Here is a 17,670-nt window from a genome sequence, read left to right as displayed (position 1 = left end):
GGTGAGAGATATGAGGTGTTCGGCTCCCCTGACTGACCAACATGCTTCCTCTCATGTCTTACCCCACTCCCCCCAGTATCCATCATATCCTGCTGAGAAGCAGAAGAGCTGTCTGTGGCAGGCTCCCTTTGGCTAAGGCATATCCTGCAAGAGTGTCCATCTGAGGCTCTTCTTATTTCCTTTCAACCAGAGGAAGGCCCTGCGCTCCAGTCAGACCTGTCCTACTACTCTTACGAGTACGACCCTTATGCTTCTGAAGCTGACATCTTTGAGGTTGCAGCAGAGCTGACAACAGCAAGCAGCACACTGAGAGAAGTGGACAAGATTCAGGAAGTGGTGACTACAGTAGAATGGTGAGACAGAGATGTGAGGGGGAGGTTCTGTTTTTTTAATCAAGTTCTGATATTGTATAACATGACAGTGGGTCTAGAGTGAGTGTAAATAATGCAGATGCGGCATACTGATACTCACTCTGCTAATTGCCTTGGCCGAGGAGCAGCTGCAGGTCAGGCTAGTGTTGGGATGGCAGCTGGGACCTGCATGCCTAGAAGTGTCAGTTCCTAACATAAATTGTAAATTCAAAAGGACTTTTTAAGCTTGTCCCTGCCTAGCCCCACCACTGCTGCAGAGTTGGAAATGACTTCTCTTCATTATATTCTCTCTTCAACAGAAATAAATAATTTAAAATAAAAAGAAGAGGCTCAGAATCAACTCCTGTACGAGTTTGTTCCTACAGATGACCTGCTGCAGAACAGAAACCAAATGATGACTACTTCCTGATGCCCTCAGAATTGTAGGCTTTGCCTCCTCATGGGGGGCAGGAGCTCCAACGGGGTGCTCAGCATTATTTTTCTATCAATTTTCCTGCCTTTTGTGCATCCCCTTAGGAGTTATTTCAAGGATGGGAGACCAATGTGCTGCCCCAGTGTAGGCGAGGAGAACAGGGGCTGGAATTCAAACCCTTAGACCACTTCAAAGTATGTTACAAGGATCCTGCAACACCATTTCCGAGCTACACTGAGTCCAGACCTCTGCGCTCAGCTGACTTGCTGTTTGAGGAGAGATGGCTGAGGAGTTTTCTTTAAAAATAATAAGAGCCATGTATTTTAGCTCAGTATGCCACAGCAAAGGTTTAACACCCCCAGCCCACCACCCCCCTACCACCCACTGCACCAGCAGCATATTGCCCTGCAGAAAGGAAAGTTCATTGTTCATCAGACTTGACGGGGGGCATTCTCCAAAAGAAGTGAAATCATCTGTGAACTCCACAGGAGTTAAAAGCCTAACAGTCCAGGACATGGCTGCAGACTCTGCCTGGGAAGAATGCCCACAATAGAGGTGATTAGGGTCAAGTGGCTGAACTCCATTCATGCTGGAATAAGTACTGCCAAATGCAGCCTGCAGCTTTCTAGCCTTTGCCCTCTGGTTACTCTCTCCTTATAACTTCAGCATGAGAATAAAAGAGACCTGTGGCCATGGTGTTCTCAGTGCTTGCCTGATTTCACCAGCCATTTCTACTCTTCTTCCACCAGGATCCCAGTGCAATGAGTGTTCTTGATGTAGATTTCTGTGCACAGTCTGTATGGCGCTTGGGCTACAGGGCAGATGCAGACCCCTCCTCTTTGCCACAGAGTTTTGGCTCCTGTCTTCTAAACTGCCCTAAGCAATGACAGCTGGGGTCTAAGCAATGCATTTTGCAGTGAAATGAAGAGCAAAAGCTCTTTGTTTCCGAAGTGCAGGAGCAGAGACATTTTGGGTCTCTCTTCCTGCTTTGAAGGAGTTTTGTGCATCTACCTGTTGCAGAATAGTCTTAGTGTTTCCTCTCCCCACTGCCATCCTCCCCGCAGCACAAAGTGGGGTGTCAATCCACATGGAGAGTGTTTGTTCATTAAAGGAAACAAGAAAAAGCCCAATTCAGTTCACTTTTAGGGCTTGTGTACAGAGGGAAATGGGCCAGAATGGCTACTGTGAAATAGCTCGCTTTGTGGACACTCTGTTCCAGAATAATTTGGGCACTTTGTGAGTGCACTGATTATTCCAGAATAAAGTGATTTTATTTTGGAATAGTGTCCATGCAGGGAGCTATTCCATGAAAGCTATTCTGGCCAATTTCCCCATGTAGTCAAGCCCTGAGTTCCATTTTTCAAGTACTGGTTCTAGCCAGAGTGCTGAGCAAGAGAAAGATTCCTTAGCTGTGGTGGCTCCTAACTTTCCAGTGTCAGTCTCTTAGGCTGGGGCTGAGTAGTTGCTTCAGCCTTCCCAAATATATGTGCTTACAGCTCAGTTCCTGAAATGCCCATAAATTCCAGACTCTCTCTGCTGGCTAGTTTTCAAATCACTCCTTCCCCTGCTGATCTGAACTCTTCTCTCAGGATCCTAACGTGACCTGCCTGTGTGTATGGCCTACTTCTCAGTAGAGATTTTAATGGGTGTGAATGGACCACATCCTAACTCTGCCCCACAGCACAGCGGAAGCACCAGCTGCTCTATTCCTGCCTAGAAGGTAAACAAATGCCTTCAAACTAAATTCCATCTCTGTGTTGGCACTGCCTGCAGCAAGCAATTGGCCTGGCAAGCACTGGCTATTGTGTACACATGGCAGCATAAGTCAATATTTATTCCCTGGGTAAATAACAGGCCTAGTGCAAGCTACAGTGAGAGGCATTTTCTTCTTTTAAAAACATCAGGCCTTCACAATAAAACCCTGCTGTTTGCTGGCACCAGCCTCAACTCTCAGTAAGGCCTGAAGGCTTGAAGAGTGAGACATGAACTGTCACCTTAATAACATGGCTGTGATTCAGCTTCTTGGCCCTCCACCCCTTGTGCTTGGGCAAGGCTCCATGTGACTGGGGCCAGGCTCCTTGGCCTCCTGTATCTGGGAGCTCTGATCCTCATGCCTGGCTCCAAGATCCCCAGCCTCCTTCTCTCTCCCTTTGCTTCCTGACTTGTTGGTGTCATTGTCTCATTAGATTAACAGTGTTTTATGTATTTTTGTTTGTTTGTTTTAGTTGATTAATTATTATATGCTGATTAATCCCACCCACATGATGTGCTGCTCCTGCTGGGCACCTTCTTTGGGCAGGCAGAGCTGGTGTGACCCCCAGCACAGAAGAGGGTAGAGATGGATGAATTCCCCCAAGCTTTGGCCAAGTACAGAGCGAGCTCCCATCACTTCCCTGGCTCTGTTAACTGTAAAGTAGCAGTTTAGTATTCAAAAAAGCCTCTCCGCTATTACCCAGAGCAGGACGGTGGGATCTGCTGGCACTGCCCTTACCCACTGCCTGTTACTACTCTGCCCATCACTAGAGGAGCTCTGGGTGTGGCCAGCACCCTGACCCTCATCCGGCAGGAAAGTGAACATTATCTCAGTTTTATCACTGGAGGAACAAGCACAAAGAGGTTGGGACTCCCTGAAAGTCTGTGGCAGAGCTGGGATTAAAATTCAGGTCTCTTGCTTTCAAGTTCCCTTCTCTAACTAGCAGCCAATGCTGCTTCCTGTATTCCAATTACTGTACTAGGGTTCACCATTCCCTGGTACCCTTAAGGCTAGAGATCTCTTCTAGGTTAGTAGAGAACCTATGCATCGTCTCCTGGCCAGAACACTTCTTGTGTCCTTGGCACCTGCCATCCATTTGCTTTTCCACCCCAAGGGTAGAACTTCCTTTGATCCTGAGGACATGCTGGCAACGCTGTAGTCTGTCTCCCCCACAGCCAACTACTTGTGGCAGTTAAACAGGCTGTTTATTTAAGGAACCAAGGAAAGAAACATACAAATACAGAAAAGCAGCTGCTACTTCTACACCCCACCCCACCCCCCAGCAATGATGAGGCAGGAAGGCCTTATACCCACAGGTAGGTGCTGCTGGGAGTAATTTTATGATTGGAGTCCATGTTTGCCCCAGTTGAAGGCCCAGCTATTGTGCACACTTGCATTCTCCCTTTCCCAGACTCACTGTCCCCATTTTCTGTTATCCTAATTCTCTTTTCAAGGCAAATTAAATTCTTGTCTTTCCCTCCCTCATCAAAGAGCTGGTTCCAGTACATGTTCCATCTGGGAATATGTCCCATGTAAGCCACCGAGCCCAGGGTAGGGGCTTCACACTCTTCATTCACAGGCTTATACCCAGTGTCGACTCTGTGGCTTCTCAGTCACACACCTGTCTCTGAGAGAGCTAAGAGGACAGAGCACTGAGGGTCCACACCATCTGCATTGTCAGGATCAACTCCTCAATGCTATTTGGGGGAGAAGAGAGAGATTTTTAGCCCAGCAAAAAAACAGGGTGGGTGGCTGAGAATGAAAGAGGGCAGACAAGCAGTGGGGTTTCCTTTGGGCTTTGGGATTTTTGCCAATTTGGAACCATTTCTCTCGCATGCTTAGAGACAGTCTTCTCCTTTCCTCTGACAATGATTCAACATGAAGGGGAGAGAAACTCCAGTGAGTCTGTGAGATACAGAAGCGCCTGTTTATACCAAGGTACTTTGCTAATTAGACTTGATAGCTCTCTCTAGTTATCGGTGATTTTGCTTGTAATCCCTCCATTAAAATTAGTATTTATAACTGTAACTGTACATGAATATTATCAGAAGCAATCATTACCATGGTATTTATTTTAAAGCAAAAATTATTTTGTTCTTTCTTGTCCACACATTCCTCCTTTCCCCCTTCTTGATCAGCCTCAATAGACAACAAATAGAAAAAGATTCAACCAACTTAAAAATTGAGTTGAAAACAACAGCACTTGCTTTGCTGACATTGATTCTTTAATGCGCAATAATCTGGGTTTCATTATTGTGAGTAGATTGTCAATTTAGAAATACATCTCTGTCAATTTAATGTTAAAAAAACCCCTTCTGCTCAGTTTTGTTTTCTCATGTGTGCTATTTCTGGTGGAGTGACGATGGCCCTGGTTCTTGGCCTAACTCCATCATATCTCTCCTGCGTTCAGCAGCTGGTATTTTCTCAGCATTCAGAGTATTGCACCTATAGGAAATAGGCTCTAGTTTTTCACCAAGAATATTTAAAAAAAACCCACAAAACCCAGCTTTGTGAACATTTTTGTTTTCTTCGCACAAATGTTAGTATGAGTCCAGAAAAGGGGTTGTTTTAGACACTGATGAATATTTTATTAAAAACTGATTTCTAAAACAATTCTGTCTTCCTCTCCTCTCTACTAACATCTGCCTCGTAATACTACAGGGGGAGCATACTGCAGGGCTGTGGCTCTAAGCTTTTCTCTAACCTACTATACTGTTGCACAGCACTGAGAGGGCAACAGTAATACACGAATCAGCAGAATCAAAGTATTAACAGTTCTAAGGAGTTTCTGGTGTCCCATCCATTTCTGCTTCATTGTTTGCCAGGAGGTACCTTCAATTTTGTTTTGAGGGATACAGTGGCTGTAACTTGTCACATTTGCAACACATTCCTGAATCCAGCTGCAGGCATGGTCAGCTATTTTAGTGGGTGTGGTGGGGAGGTTGGGTCTCAACAGAGGTTACACAAAAGTGTGGGATTCCAGCGTAGGAGTTTTCAATGCTTCATTAATATCCTGTCTTGAAGAGACATGAAAATCCTTTTTCCTGGGCACAAGCTGGGCTCCCTTCATAACATACTAAAGAGAGGCAGTTCACTTCAAAGAAATAACAAGTGCAGAACAGCAGAGCATTTTGCGTAAAGGGAATGGGTGGATATTGTTTGTACATTTCTTACCAGCAATGGGCTGAGGATTTGCAAAGTGAGAAGCACCTTATCAGAGAAGCTGACATTTCACCTCATTCACATAGAATAATTAGCATGAAACAATGCATCTCACGTGAGGATCTCACTGCATTTTACAAACATTAATTAATTTATCCTTATAAGTATCCTCTCCGTTTTACAGCTAGGGATACTGAGGTGCAAGGAGAGTAAATTACTTATTCGAGGGCACAGAGCATATCAGCGGAAGAGAGAGAGGATGGAATAGAATCCAGGAGTCCTGACTCCCACTTTCTCTCTCTAACTCTAAAACTCTTTCTCTACTTCCCCTAAATGTACTTCTTTTTGCTGAAATAGGGATAAAATTGACCTTGCTAGGAACAGGAGACTCTGGCATTTCCATGAATGAGAGTTTACCAAGTCAGGTAAGAAGATTCTAACTTTGCCTGCGTATGGACACATGCTGTGTGCAGAGCAACTACCTGACACGCCAGCCAAATGGCTCTGTGAACAAGACGTGTGGGCTCAGAGGCTGAGACTAGTGTGTGGGTGGCTGTAAGTTGCCCTCCTCCGTCAGTTTGCTCAGGCAGGTTTTAATACTGGGCAAATGCATTCCCAAGCTTCCACTTTTCCCTCAAATGCTCTATGTTCCTTCCCCCAGCAATCTCTGCTATTATATGTAGAGTCGACTATACAGCCTGCCTGTAACACCCAGTGAGCATAGTAAGGGGGCAGAGCAGCTGTATGGGAAGTCATATGTGCTGTCCCTGTTACAGGTTAGTATTCATACAGTGGTCACCATCAAAATTTGGGCTCCAAGCCTCTTAGGAGTTCGTAAGGCCCTGATGAATTCAGTCTTAAGAATCTGTCTCCTTCACCTTCCTGCCTGCATTAGCTTCCTACCTAGACTATACCTCAGAGCTCTAAATCTGTGTCTGAACCTCAGCCCTGGAGTGAGCAGATGGCATGGGAATGAAGGGTGCCAGCACCTCACACCAGGGACTGTGAGTGGGAGCTCTTCTGAGGGAGAGTCTCTTTAGAGGTTTTCAGCGATGTGATGGTTTGCTTGCTGCGGCTAAAAATTCTCCGCCTCACCTTGTTTCTGAAGTCCTCAGAGACATAGTAGTATACGAAGGGGTCAACACAGCTGTTGAAGCTGCTGAGGGCCAGGCTCACCATGTAGCTGATGTACAAGTCCCCATAGAGCTTGGAGCAGTTGCTGGAATAGTGGACAAGGAGAAGGATGTTGCTGGGTGTGTAGAACACCACGACTGTGATCAGCACAAGGACCGTGAGCTTCATGGCATATGCGTACCTCTCTCCACTGCCCAGCAGGATCCACAGCACCGAGCAGTGGCTAAACAGCATCACCACTAAGGGGACAAGGAAGCCGCAGACGATCAAGCACACAAAGTAGTAGTAGTAGTACTCAGCATCCTCATGCCTGGGGAGAACATCATGACAGAGAGTGATGTTTGCCTTATCCAGGGGGTAGGACTGCTGCAAGAGGGTCAAGGGCAAGGTGAAGATAGCAGTGATGAGCCAGACACTGAGGCAGGTGCAGGCGGCAAAGCCTGGGCTGCGGAAGGAGCGGGAGAAGAAAGGGTGCACTGCAGCCAAGTACCGGTCAACACTGATGCACATGAGCAGTAGCACAGAACAGTACATGTTCCCATAGAAGGCGGCAGTGGTGAGCCGGCACAGGCCCTCCCCAAAGGGCCAATGGTTCCCCAGGAAGTAATAGGAGATCTTAAAAGGTAGCACCAGCACCAGGAGCAGGTCAGCTGCAGCCAGGTTCATCAGGAAGATGGTGGAGGTCAGCTTCTCAATCCTAGTTGCTAGAACCCAGAGGGCCAGCCCATTGGCTGGCAGCCCCACCAGGAAGACAGCAGTGTAGAGGCAGGGGATGAGCCACACTGTCACTGCACTGCTCAGCTGAGAGCGGGAGTCCTCATGGATGGACAGGTAGGTGATGTTGCCACGAGTCACCTTCTCTCCTGGGATGGCCCGGGGACACAGAGTGTTTGCTGATGTAACCACTTGCTCGTTGGTGCTGTTCTGGGAGTAATCTAGTGGTACAAACATAGTCTGTTACTGTTCATGCAGGGCCCAGTGTGCTTGTACTTTGTAGGCAGGGCTGGTAACAAGGTTCCTGCCCCAGTGCTCCCAGGGGTTTGCATTCTAACAATACAGTGTGCCCACCACAGGGTGTGGGGCTTGGAAGCAGCATGGATATTATTCATTGCAAATACTCTATTGTCTGGTTCTGTAATTAGCTAGAACTCTTTAGTAAAACAAAACAAACCCCAACTGGCAAGTCTCCCTATTTCAGGGCTGAACATGACGGTCTAAGGCTTAGAGGAGGTTCTGATGAAGTTTGCCCAGCTACTTCACAGCAGGACAACCATGTTAATGCTAAGGTGAGCCCTGGGGTTGTGGGGAGGGAGTTTAGTGTAATGAATTCCAATCAGAAGAATTTAAGGTCTCTGGCTGTCGTGTGACCTACCATAAGCAGAAAATGTAATTGGTGCACAAATTAACTAAACAGCAGAAGCAAAAGTGCAAAGGACAACCTCAAAAAGCAGATAAAATTATCTCATTCTGAGAAAGTTCTAGTTCCTTCCAGCAGCTCCTGTGCCTTCTCTCTAGGGCCCAGTTACTTTGATCAGCCATTGTCACAAGTCCAAGGATCCACACAATTCCTTGGAGTCATGCTGTTTCTCACAGCTCATGATACTTCTGCACTGCCGCTCATGTCTAGCTATTGGTTACCTGGGGACTGAGCACCACAGAGCACTGGGATCTGCCACTCAGGGGATACAGGTGACACAGATTGAGTCAGCCAGAAGTAACTCCATCGATGGCAAATTCCAGCAGTCCATATTGGGCTCTTTGTCAAAGGCAGAGATGTGTCTCTCCCAGTTGTTGATCTTTGATTTGTGCTCAGAATCCTGACCTCACCTTTATGAGATCAAATCAGTTCCTAGTGGCAGCTGATGGTACTCTGTGCCACTGAACAGCTTTGGCTGGGGTCCAATACCAGGTTGTGAGTTTCTTGCACCGAAGCTGATGTCCATACAGCGCGCAGCCTCTACAGAGCTATTCCTGAACCTATAGCACGAGCAGTACTGCCCCACATTAAACAGCGGGGTCAGAAGAAGAACAAGGGGCAGGAGCTGCTGCTCAGACAAGGCTCAAGCTCCACAACTGCCTTTTGGGTTTCTCCAGTTTCTCTCTTGTTCCCCCTGACTATAATTCCTCCCCACTTTTCCCTCCCTCAACAAACACCTTAGCATGTTTGCCCATCACTGCTGCTTTTGTCCTTTGCCTTCACAGAAAGTGCTTGCTTGGGAGCCACAGAAAGATGCCAAGGAGCAAAGGGAGTCCCCTTAATGAGCAGTAAGATTTTCACCCCCAAGATGCCCACTCACTCACCATCATAGTCCAGACTTGCCAAGCAGAGTCCCCAGAGACTACACCACAGTACAAGCCTGTATGATAGAAATGCACACCAGGAGATCTCCATGCTGTGAAGGGAGCCTGTGAGATGCTGCTCTGTTCAGAGCTGCCTGGGGAAGGCAGTATTAATAGCCCTGACTATTAATTTCCTGTTCCCAGCCCTTAACTCACGGAAACACTAGGCTGGGGCTCCACTGACTCTTCCTGCAGAAAAAAGAACAAAGGATATTGAGAGCTGCCAAAACACTCCATCTGGGTCAGGCCATGTGACAGTTCTTGGGTTCCCAAGACTGAGAGTCACCTTGTTACCCCCTTCCACCAGCTTGTGCTTAGCTGGGTGTCAGTTCCTTAACACCACCTGTCTGTTAGCCACTCAAGCACACTCCCCTAGACTATGCCAGCCCTTAACTTTGCCTTGCAGGTTAACAATAGGTCTACCGTTTGTCTAGCCCCTTATCCACTGAACACTACAGATACCAGTTCTGCTGTTTCTAAAGGAACAGTACACACCAACTTGTAAAAGTCAGCTCTGTACCAGCACTTTGGTTAACATTGCAGCATGGAGCTATATTTACTGTGAAAACAAGAATGTTTATTATCAAAGTCGAGAGATTCAGGTTATAGAGACTAAGGATATTGGAAACAAATGGTTACATTTAAAATAAAATCATAACATTTTCTAGAGACTAAACCTAAGAAACAGGTTAATCTCTTGTCTAAAGAAGTTTTATCTCACGCAAAGTTTTCGTCTGGTTTGGCTGAGATCCCATTTCCATTGATGTAAATGTGCCGTCTGTTTACCTCCTACCTGCAGGATGAGAGGAGGGCATCTTCTTTGCCTTCTACATATTCCTCCCCAAAGTTCATTGTCTTTGCACGCAGCCAGGATAACTACACTTGGCTTGTTTTTTCCTGTGTGCTGCCTCCCTGTTGACGTCACATCTCTTTGTTGATTTGATACATAAATAGGCATTCATTGTGTTAGTTTACAGTGCTTAACTTACATCCTGTCAAAGAGACAGATGCATAAACATCTCTTGGGTGACAGAAATATGTTTTATACTTTGGCTGGTGACTGATACCTTGATGCATATTTTCAGTATATATACATAACTTCTTACATTGTATGTGTATATATCTTTTACAATGAAATTACTAACCAATGTGATCCTCCCCCTTTCGTTTGAGACCTCACATGACATTCTTTGGTAAACTAGAATGTACACACCAGGCTCATGAGATTCCTATAACTGCCTTGCCAGATGGCATTAAGGGGTTCTTGGGTCACAGCCCATGTCTGTGTCCAATGGTTTGTCTCATTGTGCTGTGTAGTCTGAGCATAGAGTCATTTCTGATGTCAGCAAAAGGATACAGACAGACTCATGGCTGGAGATTTCCAGCTCTTGGTACTGCAGGGCCCTCTCTCATTGTCAAGGCTAAATCCTGGTTCAAATTACTCTAATCTGGACCTGCTGCAGAATATTCCTGGAAGTGACAAGTATGGCCACCTCAGAGTCAGTTCAGAATATAAACCCATACAAACAGGATCAGATATCTCAACAGCCCTTGGCAGCCGCCTGCACCTCCCCTCTTTACTCCTAGGCCTGAAGAAAGTTTACATTCATGGCACACTAGCAACCGGGCCTTGTCTTCTCTGGATTCATGACCTTTCCTGGTGGCTAAGTGGCATCCAGCACACATAGGGCCCTGCTTCAGCTGCAGGTAACATTTTGAAATGCATGAGGGCTGCAGAGCAGCAGTTGTCCCAAGAGGCAGGGCCTTGCCCTGCTCACAAACCAGCCCAGGCTGAGTGGCCACTTTGAGTTTTATTGAGGCTGCAGCCTCATTTCAGGGCAGTTGATAGTTTTCAGCATGTTCCACGTGAGACCAGTTGGTTAGCTGGCCCTGCTGTTTGTCAAGTCTGTACCTGCTCTGGGTTAAAGAAGGGATAGAATCATAGACTATCAGGGTTGGAAGGGACCTCAGGAGGTATCTAGTCCAACCCCCTGCTCAAAGCAGGACCAATCCCCAGACCCCTAAATGGCCCCCTCAAGGATTGAGCTCATAAGCCTGGGCTTAGCAGGCCAATGCTCAAACCACTGACTTCTCTCTCCCACAATGAGCAGAAGCTACCCTCTCCATCCGGCACACAGAATAGCCAGCATAGGGCTTGAACCCATGACCTTGGCGTTATTAGCACCACGCTCTAACCAGCTGAGCTAGCCAGCTGTTGGTCTCCCTGGCCCCTTTCCTGAGTTCACTGAAGCAAGTTATTGAAAAGCTGTGCGTGAACCCAGTGAGTTATTTTCATTTGAGTACGTCAGCTCAAGCCCAAAGTGCTACAAAATATAAACAGCTGCAGCATGATCTCAGAGTTTGATGGAGGCTTCTGCTGATAATTATCAGTAACGCTGAGCACAGCCCCACCAAAGAGGAAATGGTGTCTGTCTGACAAGGATTCACAGGATGGCTCTGTAGCTGGGGAGATAAAGCTGAATGTCAGTGACTCTCCCCTAGGAAGGAACTGTGCTTCCAGAGCCCGTTACTCAATAAACCTGCAGGGAGGCCTGAGAGCTCTTCCCTGCTAATGAATGGTCTGGAGCAGTGGTCAGCAACCTCTAGTGACCAGACAGCAAGTATGAAAAATCGGGATGGGGTGGAGGGTAATAGGAGCCTATATAAGAAAAAGACCCACAAATCGGGACTGTCCCTATAAAACCAAAACCGGGACATCTGGTCACCCTACCTCTGGCACATGGCTTGCCAGGGTAAGCACCCTGATGGGATGGGCCAGTTTGTTTACCTGCCGCATCAGCAGGTTCGGCCAATCATGGCTCCCAGTGACCGCGGTTTGCTGTCCCAGGCCAATGGGGGCGGCAGGAAGCCGCGGCCAGTACGTCCCTCGGCCCCCGGTGCTTCCTGCCACCCCCATTGGCCTGGGACGGCGAACCGTGGCCAGTGGGAGCTGCGATCGGCTGAACCTGCCGACGAGGCAGGTAAACAAATTGGCCCGGCCCGCCAGGGTGCTTACCCCTGGTCTGGAGGAACAAAAGGCTATTACTATCTATGTGATAAAAATGCTATGAGGGTGACCCATTTTACAACCATTTACAGTTGCATAAAGGGCCTTTGGGGACCTACCAGAGCATGTGACACTGTCATTTCCCACCAGCTATTCCCCAAGCCCTGACCCTCCTCTGCTTGAGCGCTTTCACTGTTCAATACTTTAAGTCCCCTCTGTGCTCTGCCAAGTTCTTACCCCACATCTATGGGGGAGTCCCCAACCCATCCCACATCTCTCAGATAAATGCAGACCATGTTCTAATTGCTGCAAAAAAAATGGCAAAAGCCCTGCCCAGACTGCTTTACCCTCCAGTGAGACATGGACGACAGTGAAGCAGGATGACAGCCCAACGTTAGGTGACACTGTCTTAGGGGCAGCAATGATGGTTGGAGGCTCTTGCCCCACCACGATGCTCTTGCCTGTGCTCAGCAAGGACCTAAGCACAGGAGCTGCAGTCCTGGCAGCAGGAACTGTGAATTTGGTTTGGCAGTATCACTGATGGCTCATTTCTTTCTGGTTCGCTTATGAATGGCCTCTTCTGTGAAGGTTGCAAATCCGAGCCTGGCTGCTGTTTGATGAGATTCCTCTAGTTCAAGGAGAAAATTATCCTATTTCCTTTGCTTTTGCCATATTCCCACATCCTTGGGCTGAGCGTGTCCAGAGGTGGCGTTCCACTGGGCAGGGAAGATGCAATGTTAGATGTTTTGCTTTTGCGATTCTCCCAGGATTTATGAACCATTACAGAATGACTCATGCGACCACATATTTTCCATGCCTCAACCAGGATCCTTTTCACGCTCTGTATGCAAAAAAATTAGACATAATCAGTTCAGATAGTGTGCAACTCACAGCCCTGCTTTCTATGGTCAGGTCTCGGGGGTGGAGCAGGGAGAGGTTACTTATTGCTGTATCCTTTACTTTGCAGATGCTGTGGGATTGTTACTGATTGTTTAGATGCAGAACAGATTGTTTGAACATTTTAGTGACAGAGATTTCCAAGAGATGCTAATAAGCTGTGACAGTCATGTGATCCCTGCCTGTGGTGGGACAAAGCTGATTTTAAGGCAATTCATTGTGCAATTGATTATCTTCAGGTACAAAGAATACTCTTGCCCCAGAGATCCCAGCCTTTGGGGATACATGGGGAGAGCAGGCCAGGGACTGTAGAGCTATTGAAGAAAATTACGAAGGAGCTACCCCAGACTCAGATTTTCAAGGGTGTGGCAGATTTAATGCAGGAAAGAGAAGCCAAAAGGTTATTTCTCATCCCAAGATCCCCATTTCATGTCTCTAGGGAATGTCATTTTGATATTAGATATCAAGGTAGAAACCTCAGTTCAGCTGGGCACCTGCCCTAATCTTAGATGATGGTTGTAGTCTAGATACCAGGGGCAGCTCCATGGCTTTGCAGACAAACGTGTGGATTATTTCCACTAGCATCAGCATAACCTCACATTTTCCATGAATGCGGCTCTGGCCCTGCCTTCCCCAGCCACTGAATGTCAGTCACATCCAACTTGGAACCACAAGGCACAGGAAGCCACTGCTGACCGTTATAAATAGAAATTATGGCTCTTTTAACCATAAGCCTCCCATGGTGCCTCCACCCAGCTAGAGAGATGACTTACAGCCTCACTGATACTCCCATCTGACCAGCCTCTGCTGTGGCATTGGTCATCAGCTACAGACACCTTCACTGTTCCTTTATCCTCCCTCCCGCAGTTCCCAGTCATTTCACACATCAGATTCCAGCTTTTCTTTCTCACCTTCAGGGCCCTCCACAACCGTCCTGCCTCCTCTCGTCCCCTTCTGTTACCCCAGCTACTCATTGGGATCTCACTCCATACCCTTTCCTTATAAGCCCCCATGATTTTCATGGTCTTTCCTCCCCTCACCGCCTGCAAGACTGAAACTCTCTACCTCTTTTCTACCCCCCATGGCACATCTAAGTCCCTGCTCCAATTTCACTTTTGCAAGGAGTCTTATGGAGGTGGTGGTCTTGGACATGTAAAACGTTCCCTGTGTACTACTTTGTATCAGCCTCCTTGACTGCTTAGCCCAGTGATTTACAACCTGTGATCCGCGGAACCCCAGCAGTCCGCAGACTATGTCTGAGATTTCCAAAGGGGTCTGCACCTCCATTCTAAGTAATGAGGGCATCTGCAAATGAAAAAAGGCTGCAAACCCCTGACTTAGGCTGTGACTCTGTGGTCTTTCCCCAGAGACCCTCCCCCATCCCACACCCAATCCCCAGCCTGTGGTGTTGGTTCCTCCTGCATGCAGCTGCCTATTGATTGTAAGTGCCTTGGGACTAGGATTCAGTCATTCTCTGTAGGGTTAAGTGCCCTGCACAGCACTAGCGCAGAGTAACTAATTGATTCTAAAGCATGCATCACCCTAGGGCCATGGTCCCTGTTCTGATCCAAACCTGCCAGCCAGCCATTTGTCTTCACTATAAATAGCTCTGATTTGCTGGATTTTTTCCCCAGTATTCAATAACTTCCAAGGCCAGAAGGAACTATTGTGCTCTAGTCTGAGCACCTGTATAACACAGGCCATAAAGCCCCAAAATAATTCCTAGAGCCAATTGTTCAGAAAAACATCCAATCTTGATTTTTTAACAATGTCAATGCTGTAAAACCCATCACAACCCTTGGCAGGTTGTTCTAGTAATTAATTACGCACCATTTAAAAATGTATGCATTATTTCCAGTCTTAATTTGTCTAGTTTCAACTTCCAGCCCTTAGATCATGTTATGCCTTTCTCTGCTAGATTGAAGAGCCCGTTATGAAATTGCTGTTCCCCAGGTAGGTACTTATAGACTGTAATCAAGTCACCCCTTAATCTCTTTGAAGCTAAATAGATTAAAGAACATGCTCAATCATTCTCATGGCTCATCTCTGAACCCTTTCCAATGAATCAACATCCTTGAATTGGGGGCACCAGAACGGGACACAATATTGCGGCAGCAGCTGCAGCACCAAATACCAAAGCAAAATAACCTCTCTATTCCTACTTGAGACTCCCCTGTCTACTCATCCAATAGTTGCATTAGCCCTTTACAGTGGTGCTGTAAACTCATGTTCATCTGATTATCTACCATGACCACCAAATCTTTTTCAAAGTCTCTGCTTCCCAGGTAGAGTCCAGGCTCCTATAAGTAAGAACGAGAGGCCATAGAATGACACTCCCAACATAAGCCCTCCCCAGGAAGCAGCTCCAGGATGCAGGCCACTGCTGAGTTATTGCTGTTCAACTGGCATTTCCTTTATAGAATTTGCTTCTTGTAGCTGTTGATATGGCAACAGGATTAGACATGTAAACTGACCATTCGTGATCTCACTCCGTTTGAACTGAGGTCCCCATCCAGGTGCCAGGCAGGTAGGGTGTTCAGATGGATGTATTTAAAGGAGGTGGGAAGAGGAATGTGGTAAATATAGAGGCCACAGACCCCCAATAATTTGTGTGACCCTCACCTAATGAAAACTGAAGCAACCTCAGTATTCACTGCTCCTTGATTGGGTAACATAATAGGATGTGCCCAAAGAGCTAACACTCAAGAAGCCAAGGCACCATAACACCCAGTAGGCTCTGGCTTTTAGTAGTAGCTCTTTGGGGGCAGAGACTGCCATTTATCACCTTTATTGAGCATACAGGACCTTGACCTCTACCCACTTCCCTAATACAAATGTTCAGAAAGAGTAAAGCCCTTGTTCATTGCTAATGTCCTTTACCTTGGATGGGAGCTCACAAACTTTGGGCTTGTCTATGTAGGGGAATAATTCCTGGTTGGACTCTGTTCTAAAATAAAAGTGATTTTATTGTCAAATAATTACTCTGGTTGCAAAGCAGAGTAATTATTCCAGCACAGTGTCCAGCTAAAGGAGGTGAGTTATTCCAGAATAGTCATGCAGGTCAATTTCCTGTCTGTAAGCACAAGGCCTTTGGGATGGGGCATTCCCTCCCTGACACAGACACTTACAGATGATGTAGGTTTCTTGGCAGTCTTGACTGTGCAAAGCAGCTGCCATTTGGGGTTGGATTAGAATTTGCATAGGTTGTGATTGCAGACCAAGCTGTAACTTATCATGTAAGTGCAAGGTGGAATGGCTGCCTGAGTTAAGACAAAGGCTTAATTGCACTGGAGTTGACTACTGCGTGTGAAGGAATAATCCCATTTTACTGTCCGGGGGAGGAGGAGTTCCTATGTCATTTCTGCTTGCTCACAGGCTCATGGTCTCTGCTAGGAGTTTGCAGAATATAGTACAGGAACATGTAAAATAAAAAGCAAAGTATTAAATGGAGTCCAGCTACTCCCTTTAGTGTTTCCCATTTGTTTGATTTAGAAAATAATTCATGCCTATTTCATCCAACTATCAAGAATAATATTGTTAAACAAATTTTGTTCTTTGCCATTAAAGTTGCTCACTTGATGAGATTTCTGTCTGAGCTCAGACTGCACTAGATGATGTCAGGATCTGGCTGTCCCTTCAGAGCGCTTATTCCCTCCCTTGTAGCCTGGGGGACATTTTCTTTGTAAGATGGCCAAGATTTCTGAGAGGAGGCCTTTGTATAAAGTGTATTGTGTCCTCACAGGCACCAACCCTGTATTTTTTTTGTCAAATTATCCCATGCAGTTTATGCATCAGAGGATTATCTGTAGGAGAAACAGAAAAACAGCTTATTTCCTTGTGAGCAAATCATACACTGAACAAAAAAGGACAGTTCCATTTTGTTATGGCAACTGAAATATTGAGAATGATGTAAAGGAAACTCCTATCAGACCTGGGTCACATCACTGCAGCTTCCTTTGCAAAAATATACATTAATTCTTTTGTTAGCTAGAGCTCACTGGGAAGATAGTTACCTCTGTTATTATGCAGGAATTTGGGAAGGCCAGAGGTGACAGGCTATTTTCATGATTGCAGTTTATTGCAATAAATTTAAGCACATGTTCCAAAGACTTGTGAACTGAAGTAACTTTGTTGAATGCCTCTTTTATTTAGCTTCAGCGGTTAATTTAGCATGTAAGCTCTTAGGGAGCCAGGATCGGATCATGTTTGTGCAGCACCTAGCACCATGTGGGTGCTGCTGGAAACAAACAGTAGTTTGTGCAGTGAGTTCTGCAGAATTTTTTTTTTTAAACCACTTTCCTTTAAAAAGCTGCCTTTTTATAAAGCGATTGTGCCACCTCATGGGCTCTTTGCTTTCTCCATCTCAGGCCATCTTTGCTTAGGTCTAACAGAGCCATGGCAGACTACACTAGAAAACAAAATGGCTAGCAGGCAGGTTCCAGGACAGCGAACCACATCTCATTTCACAGAGCAGGAGCTGCAGAAGAGTCCGATTAAAGCTCCCAGATACTGGACTAGAGAGATGGGCTCCAAGCAGACTGGACCTGGACTGAAAAATACTGTAATTGCATTTAGCACTTAAACAAAACACAGT

The 17,670-nt window shown here is 46.4% G+C and overlaps 3 protein-coding genes and 1 non-coding gene across 13 annotated transcripts in view; 1 reads left to right on the top strand and 3 right to left on the bottom strand.

Annotated features, from left to right (window-relative positions):
• Nucleotides 1–17,670, top strand: part of CPAMD8 (C3 and PZP like alpha-2-macroglobulin domain containing 8) — a 122,797-nt gene that overhangs the window by 91,623 nt on the left and 13,504 nt on the right. For 3 of the 8 annotated variants that reach the window (XM_039515401.1, XM_039515400.1, XM_039515402.1), the window contains 2 exons: nt 191–353; nt 671–4,646. In XM_039515401.1, coding sequence (XP_039371335.1) covers nt 191–353; nt 671 — 164 coding nt within the window. In that variant the 3' untranslated portion in view covers nt 672–4,646. Of the gene's footprint in view, nt 1–190; nt 354–670; nt 4,647–6,055; nt 6,124–8,030; nt 8,119–13,146; nt 13,164–17,670 lie in introns of those variants that run through there. The other 5 variants (XR_005591398.1, XR_005591393.1, XR_005591395.1 and 2 more) reach the window with 5 other exon arrangements.
• Nucleotides 5,680–11,811, bottom strand: F2RL3 (F2R like thrombin or trypsin receptor 3). 2 transcript variants are annotated; one of them, XM_039515449.1, is made up of 3 exons: nt 9,959–10,044; nt 9,134–9,361; nt 5,680–7,767 (listed from the first exon to the last, which is right to left on the bottom strand). In XM_039515449.1, the coding sequence occupies exons 2-3, from the start codon at nt 9,222–9,224 to the stop codon at nt 6,689–6,691; spliced, it is 1,170 nt and encodes a 389-aa protein (XP_039371383.1). In that variant the 5' UTR covers nt 9,225–9,361; nt 9,959–10,044; the 3' UTR covers nt 5,680–6,688. The 2 variants fall into 2 exon arrangements, with proteins under 2 accessions (XP_039371383.1, XP_039371382.1); XM_039515448.1 differs by lacking the exon at nt 9,134–9,361 and having other exon boundaries at nt 9,959–11,811.
• TRNAI-AAU lies at nt 11,313–11,386 on the bottom strand. The gene has a single exon. It is a non-coding gene; the product is annotated as a tRNA-Ile (tRNA).
• Nucleotides 12,931–17,670, bottom strand: part of SIN3B (SIN3 transcription regulator family member B) — a 37,494-nt gene continuing 32,754 nt past the window's right edge. The window contains exon 20 of one of the 2 annotated variants that reach the window (XR_005591404.1): nt 12,931–13,020. The gene's annotated coding sequence lies outside the window, so the exon portion shown is untranslated. Of the gene's footprint in view, nt 13,021–16,745; nt 16,880–17,670 lie in introns of those variants that run through there. The other variant, XR_005591405.1, reaches the window with a different exon arrangement.

Source organism: Mauremys reevesii, linkage group 26, assembly GCF_016161935.1.
Source record: "Mauremys reevesii isolate NIE-2019 linkage group 26, ASM1616193v1, whole genome shotgun sequence".
Taxonomy (NCBI): Eukaryota; Metazoa; Chordata; order Testudines; family Geoemydidae; genus Mauremys; species Mauremys reevesii.
This window is presented reverse-complemented; position numbering and strand designations above follow the sequence as displayed.

Coding starts and splice junctions, on each gene's coding strand:
- F2RL3 (XM_039515448.1), bottom strand. CDS start 10,130: ATGCCTATTTATGTATCAAATCAACAAAGAGATGTGACGTCAACAGGG. Junction 7,768..9,958: donor TCTCATCCTGCAGGTAGGAG/GTAAACAGACGG, acceptor TTGTACCACTAG/ATTACTCCCAGAACAGCACC.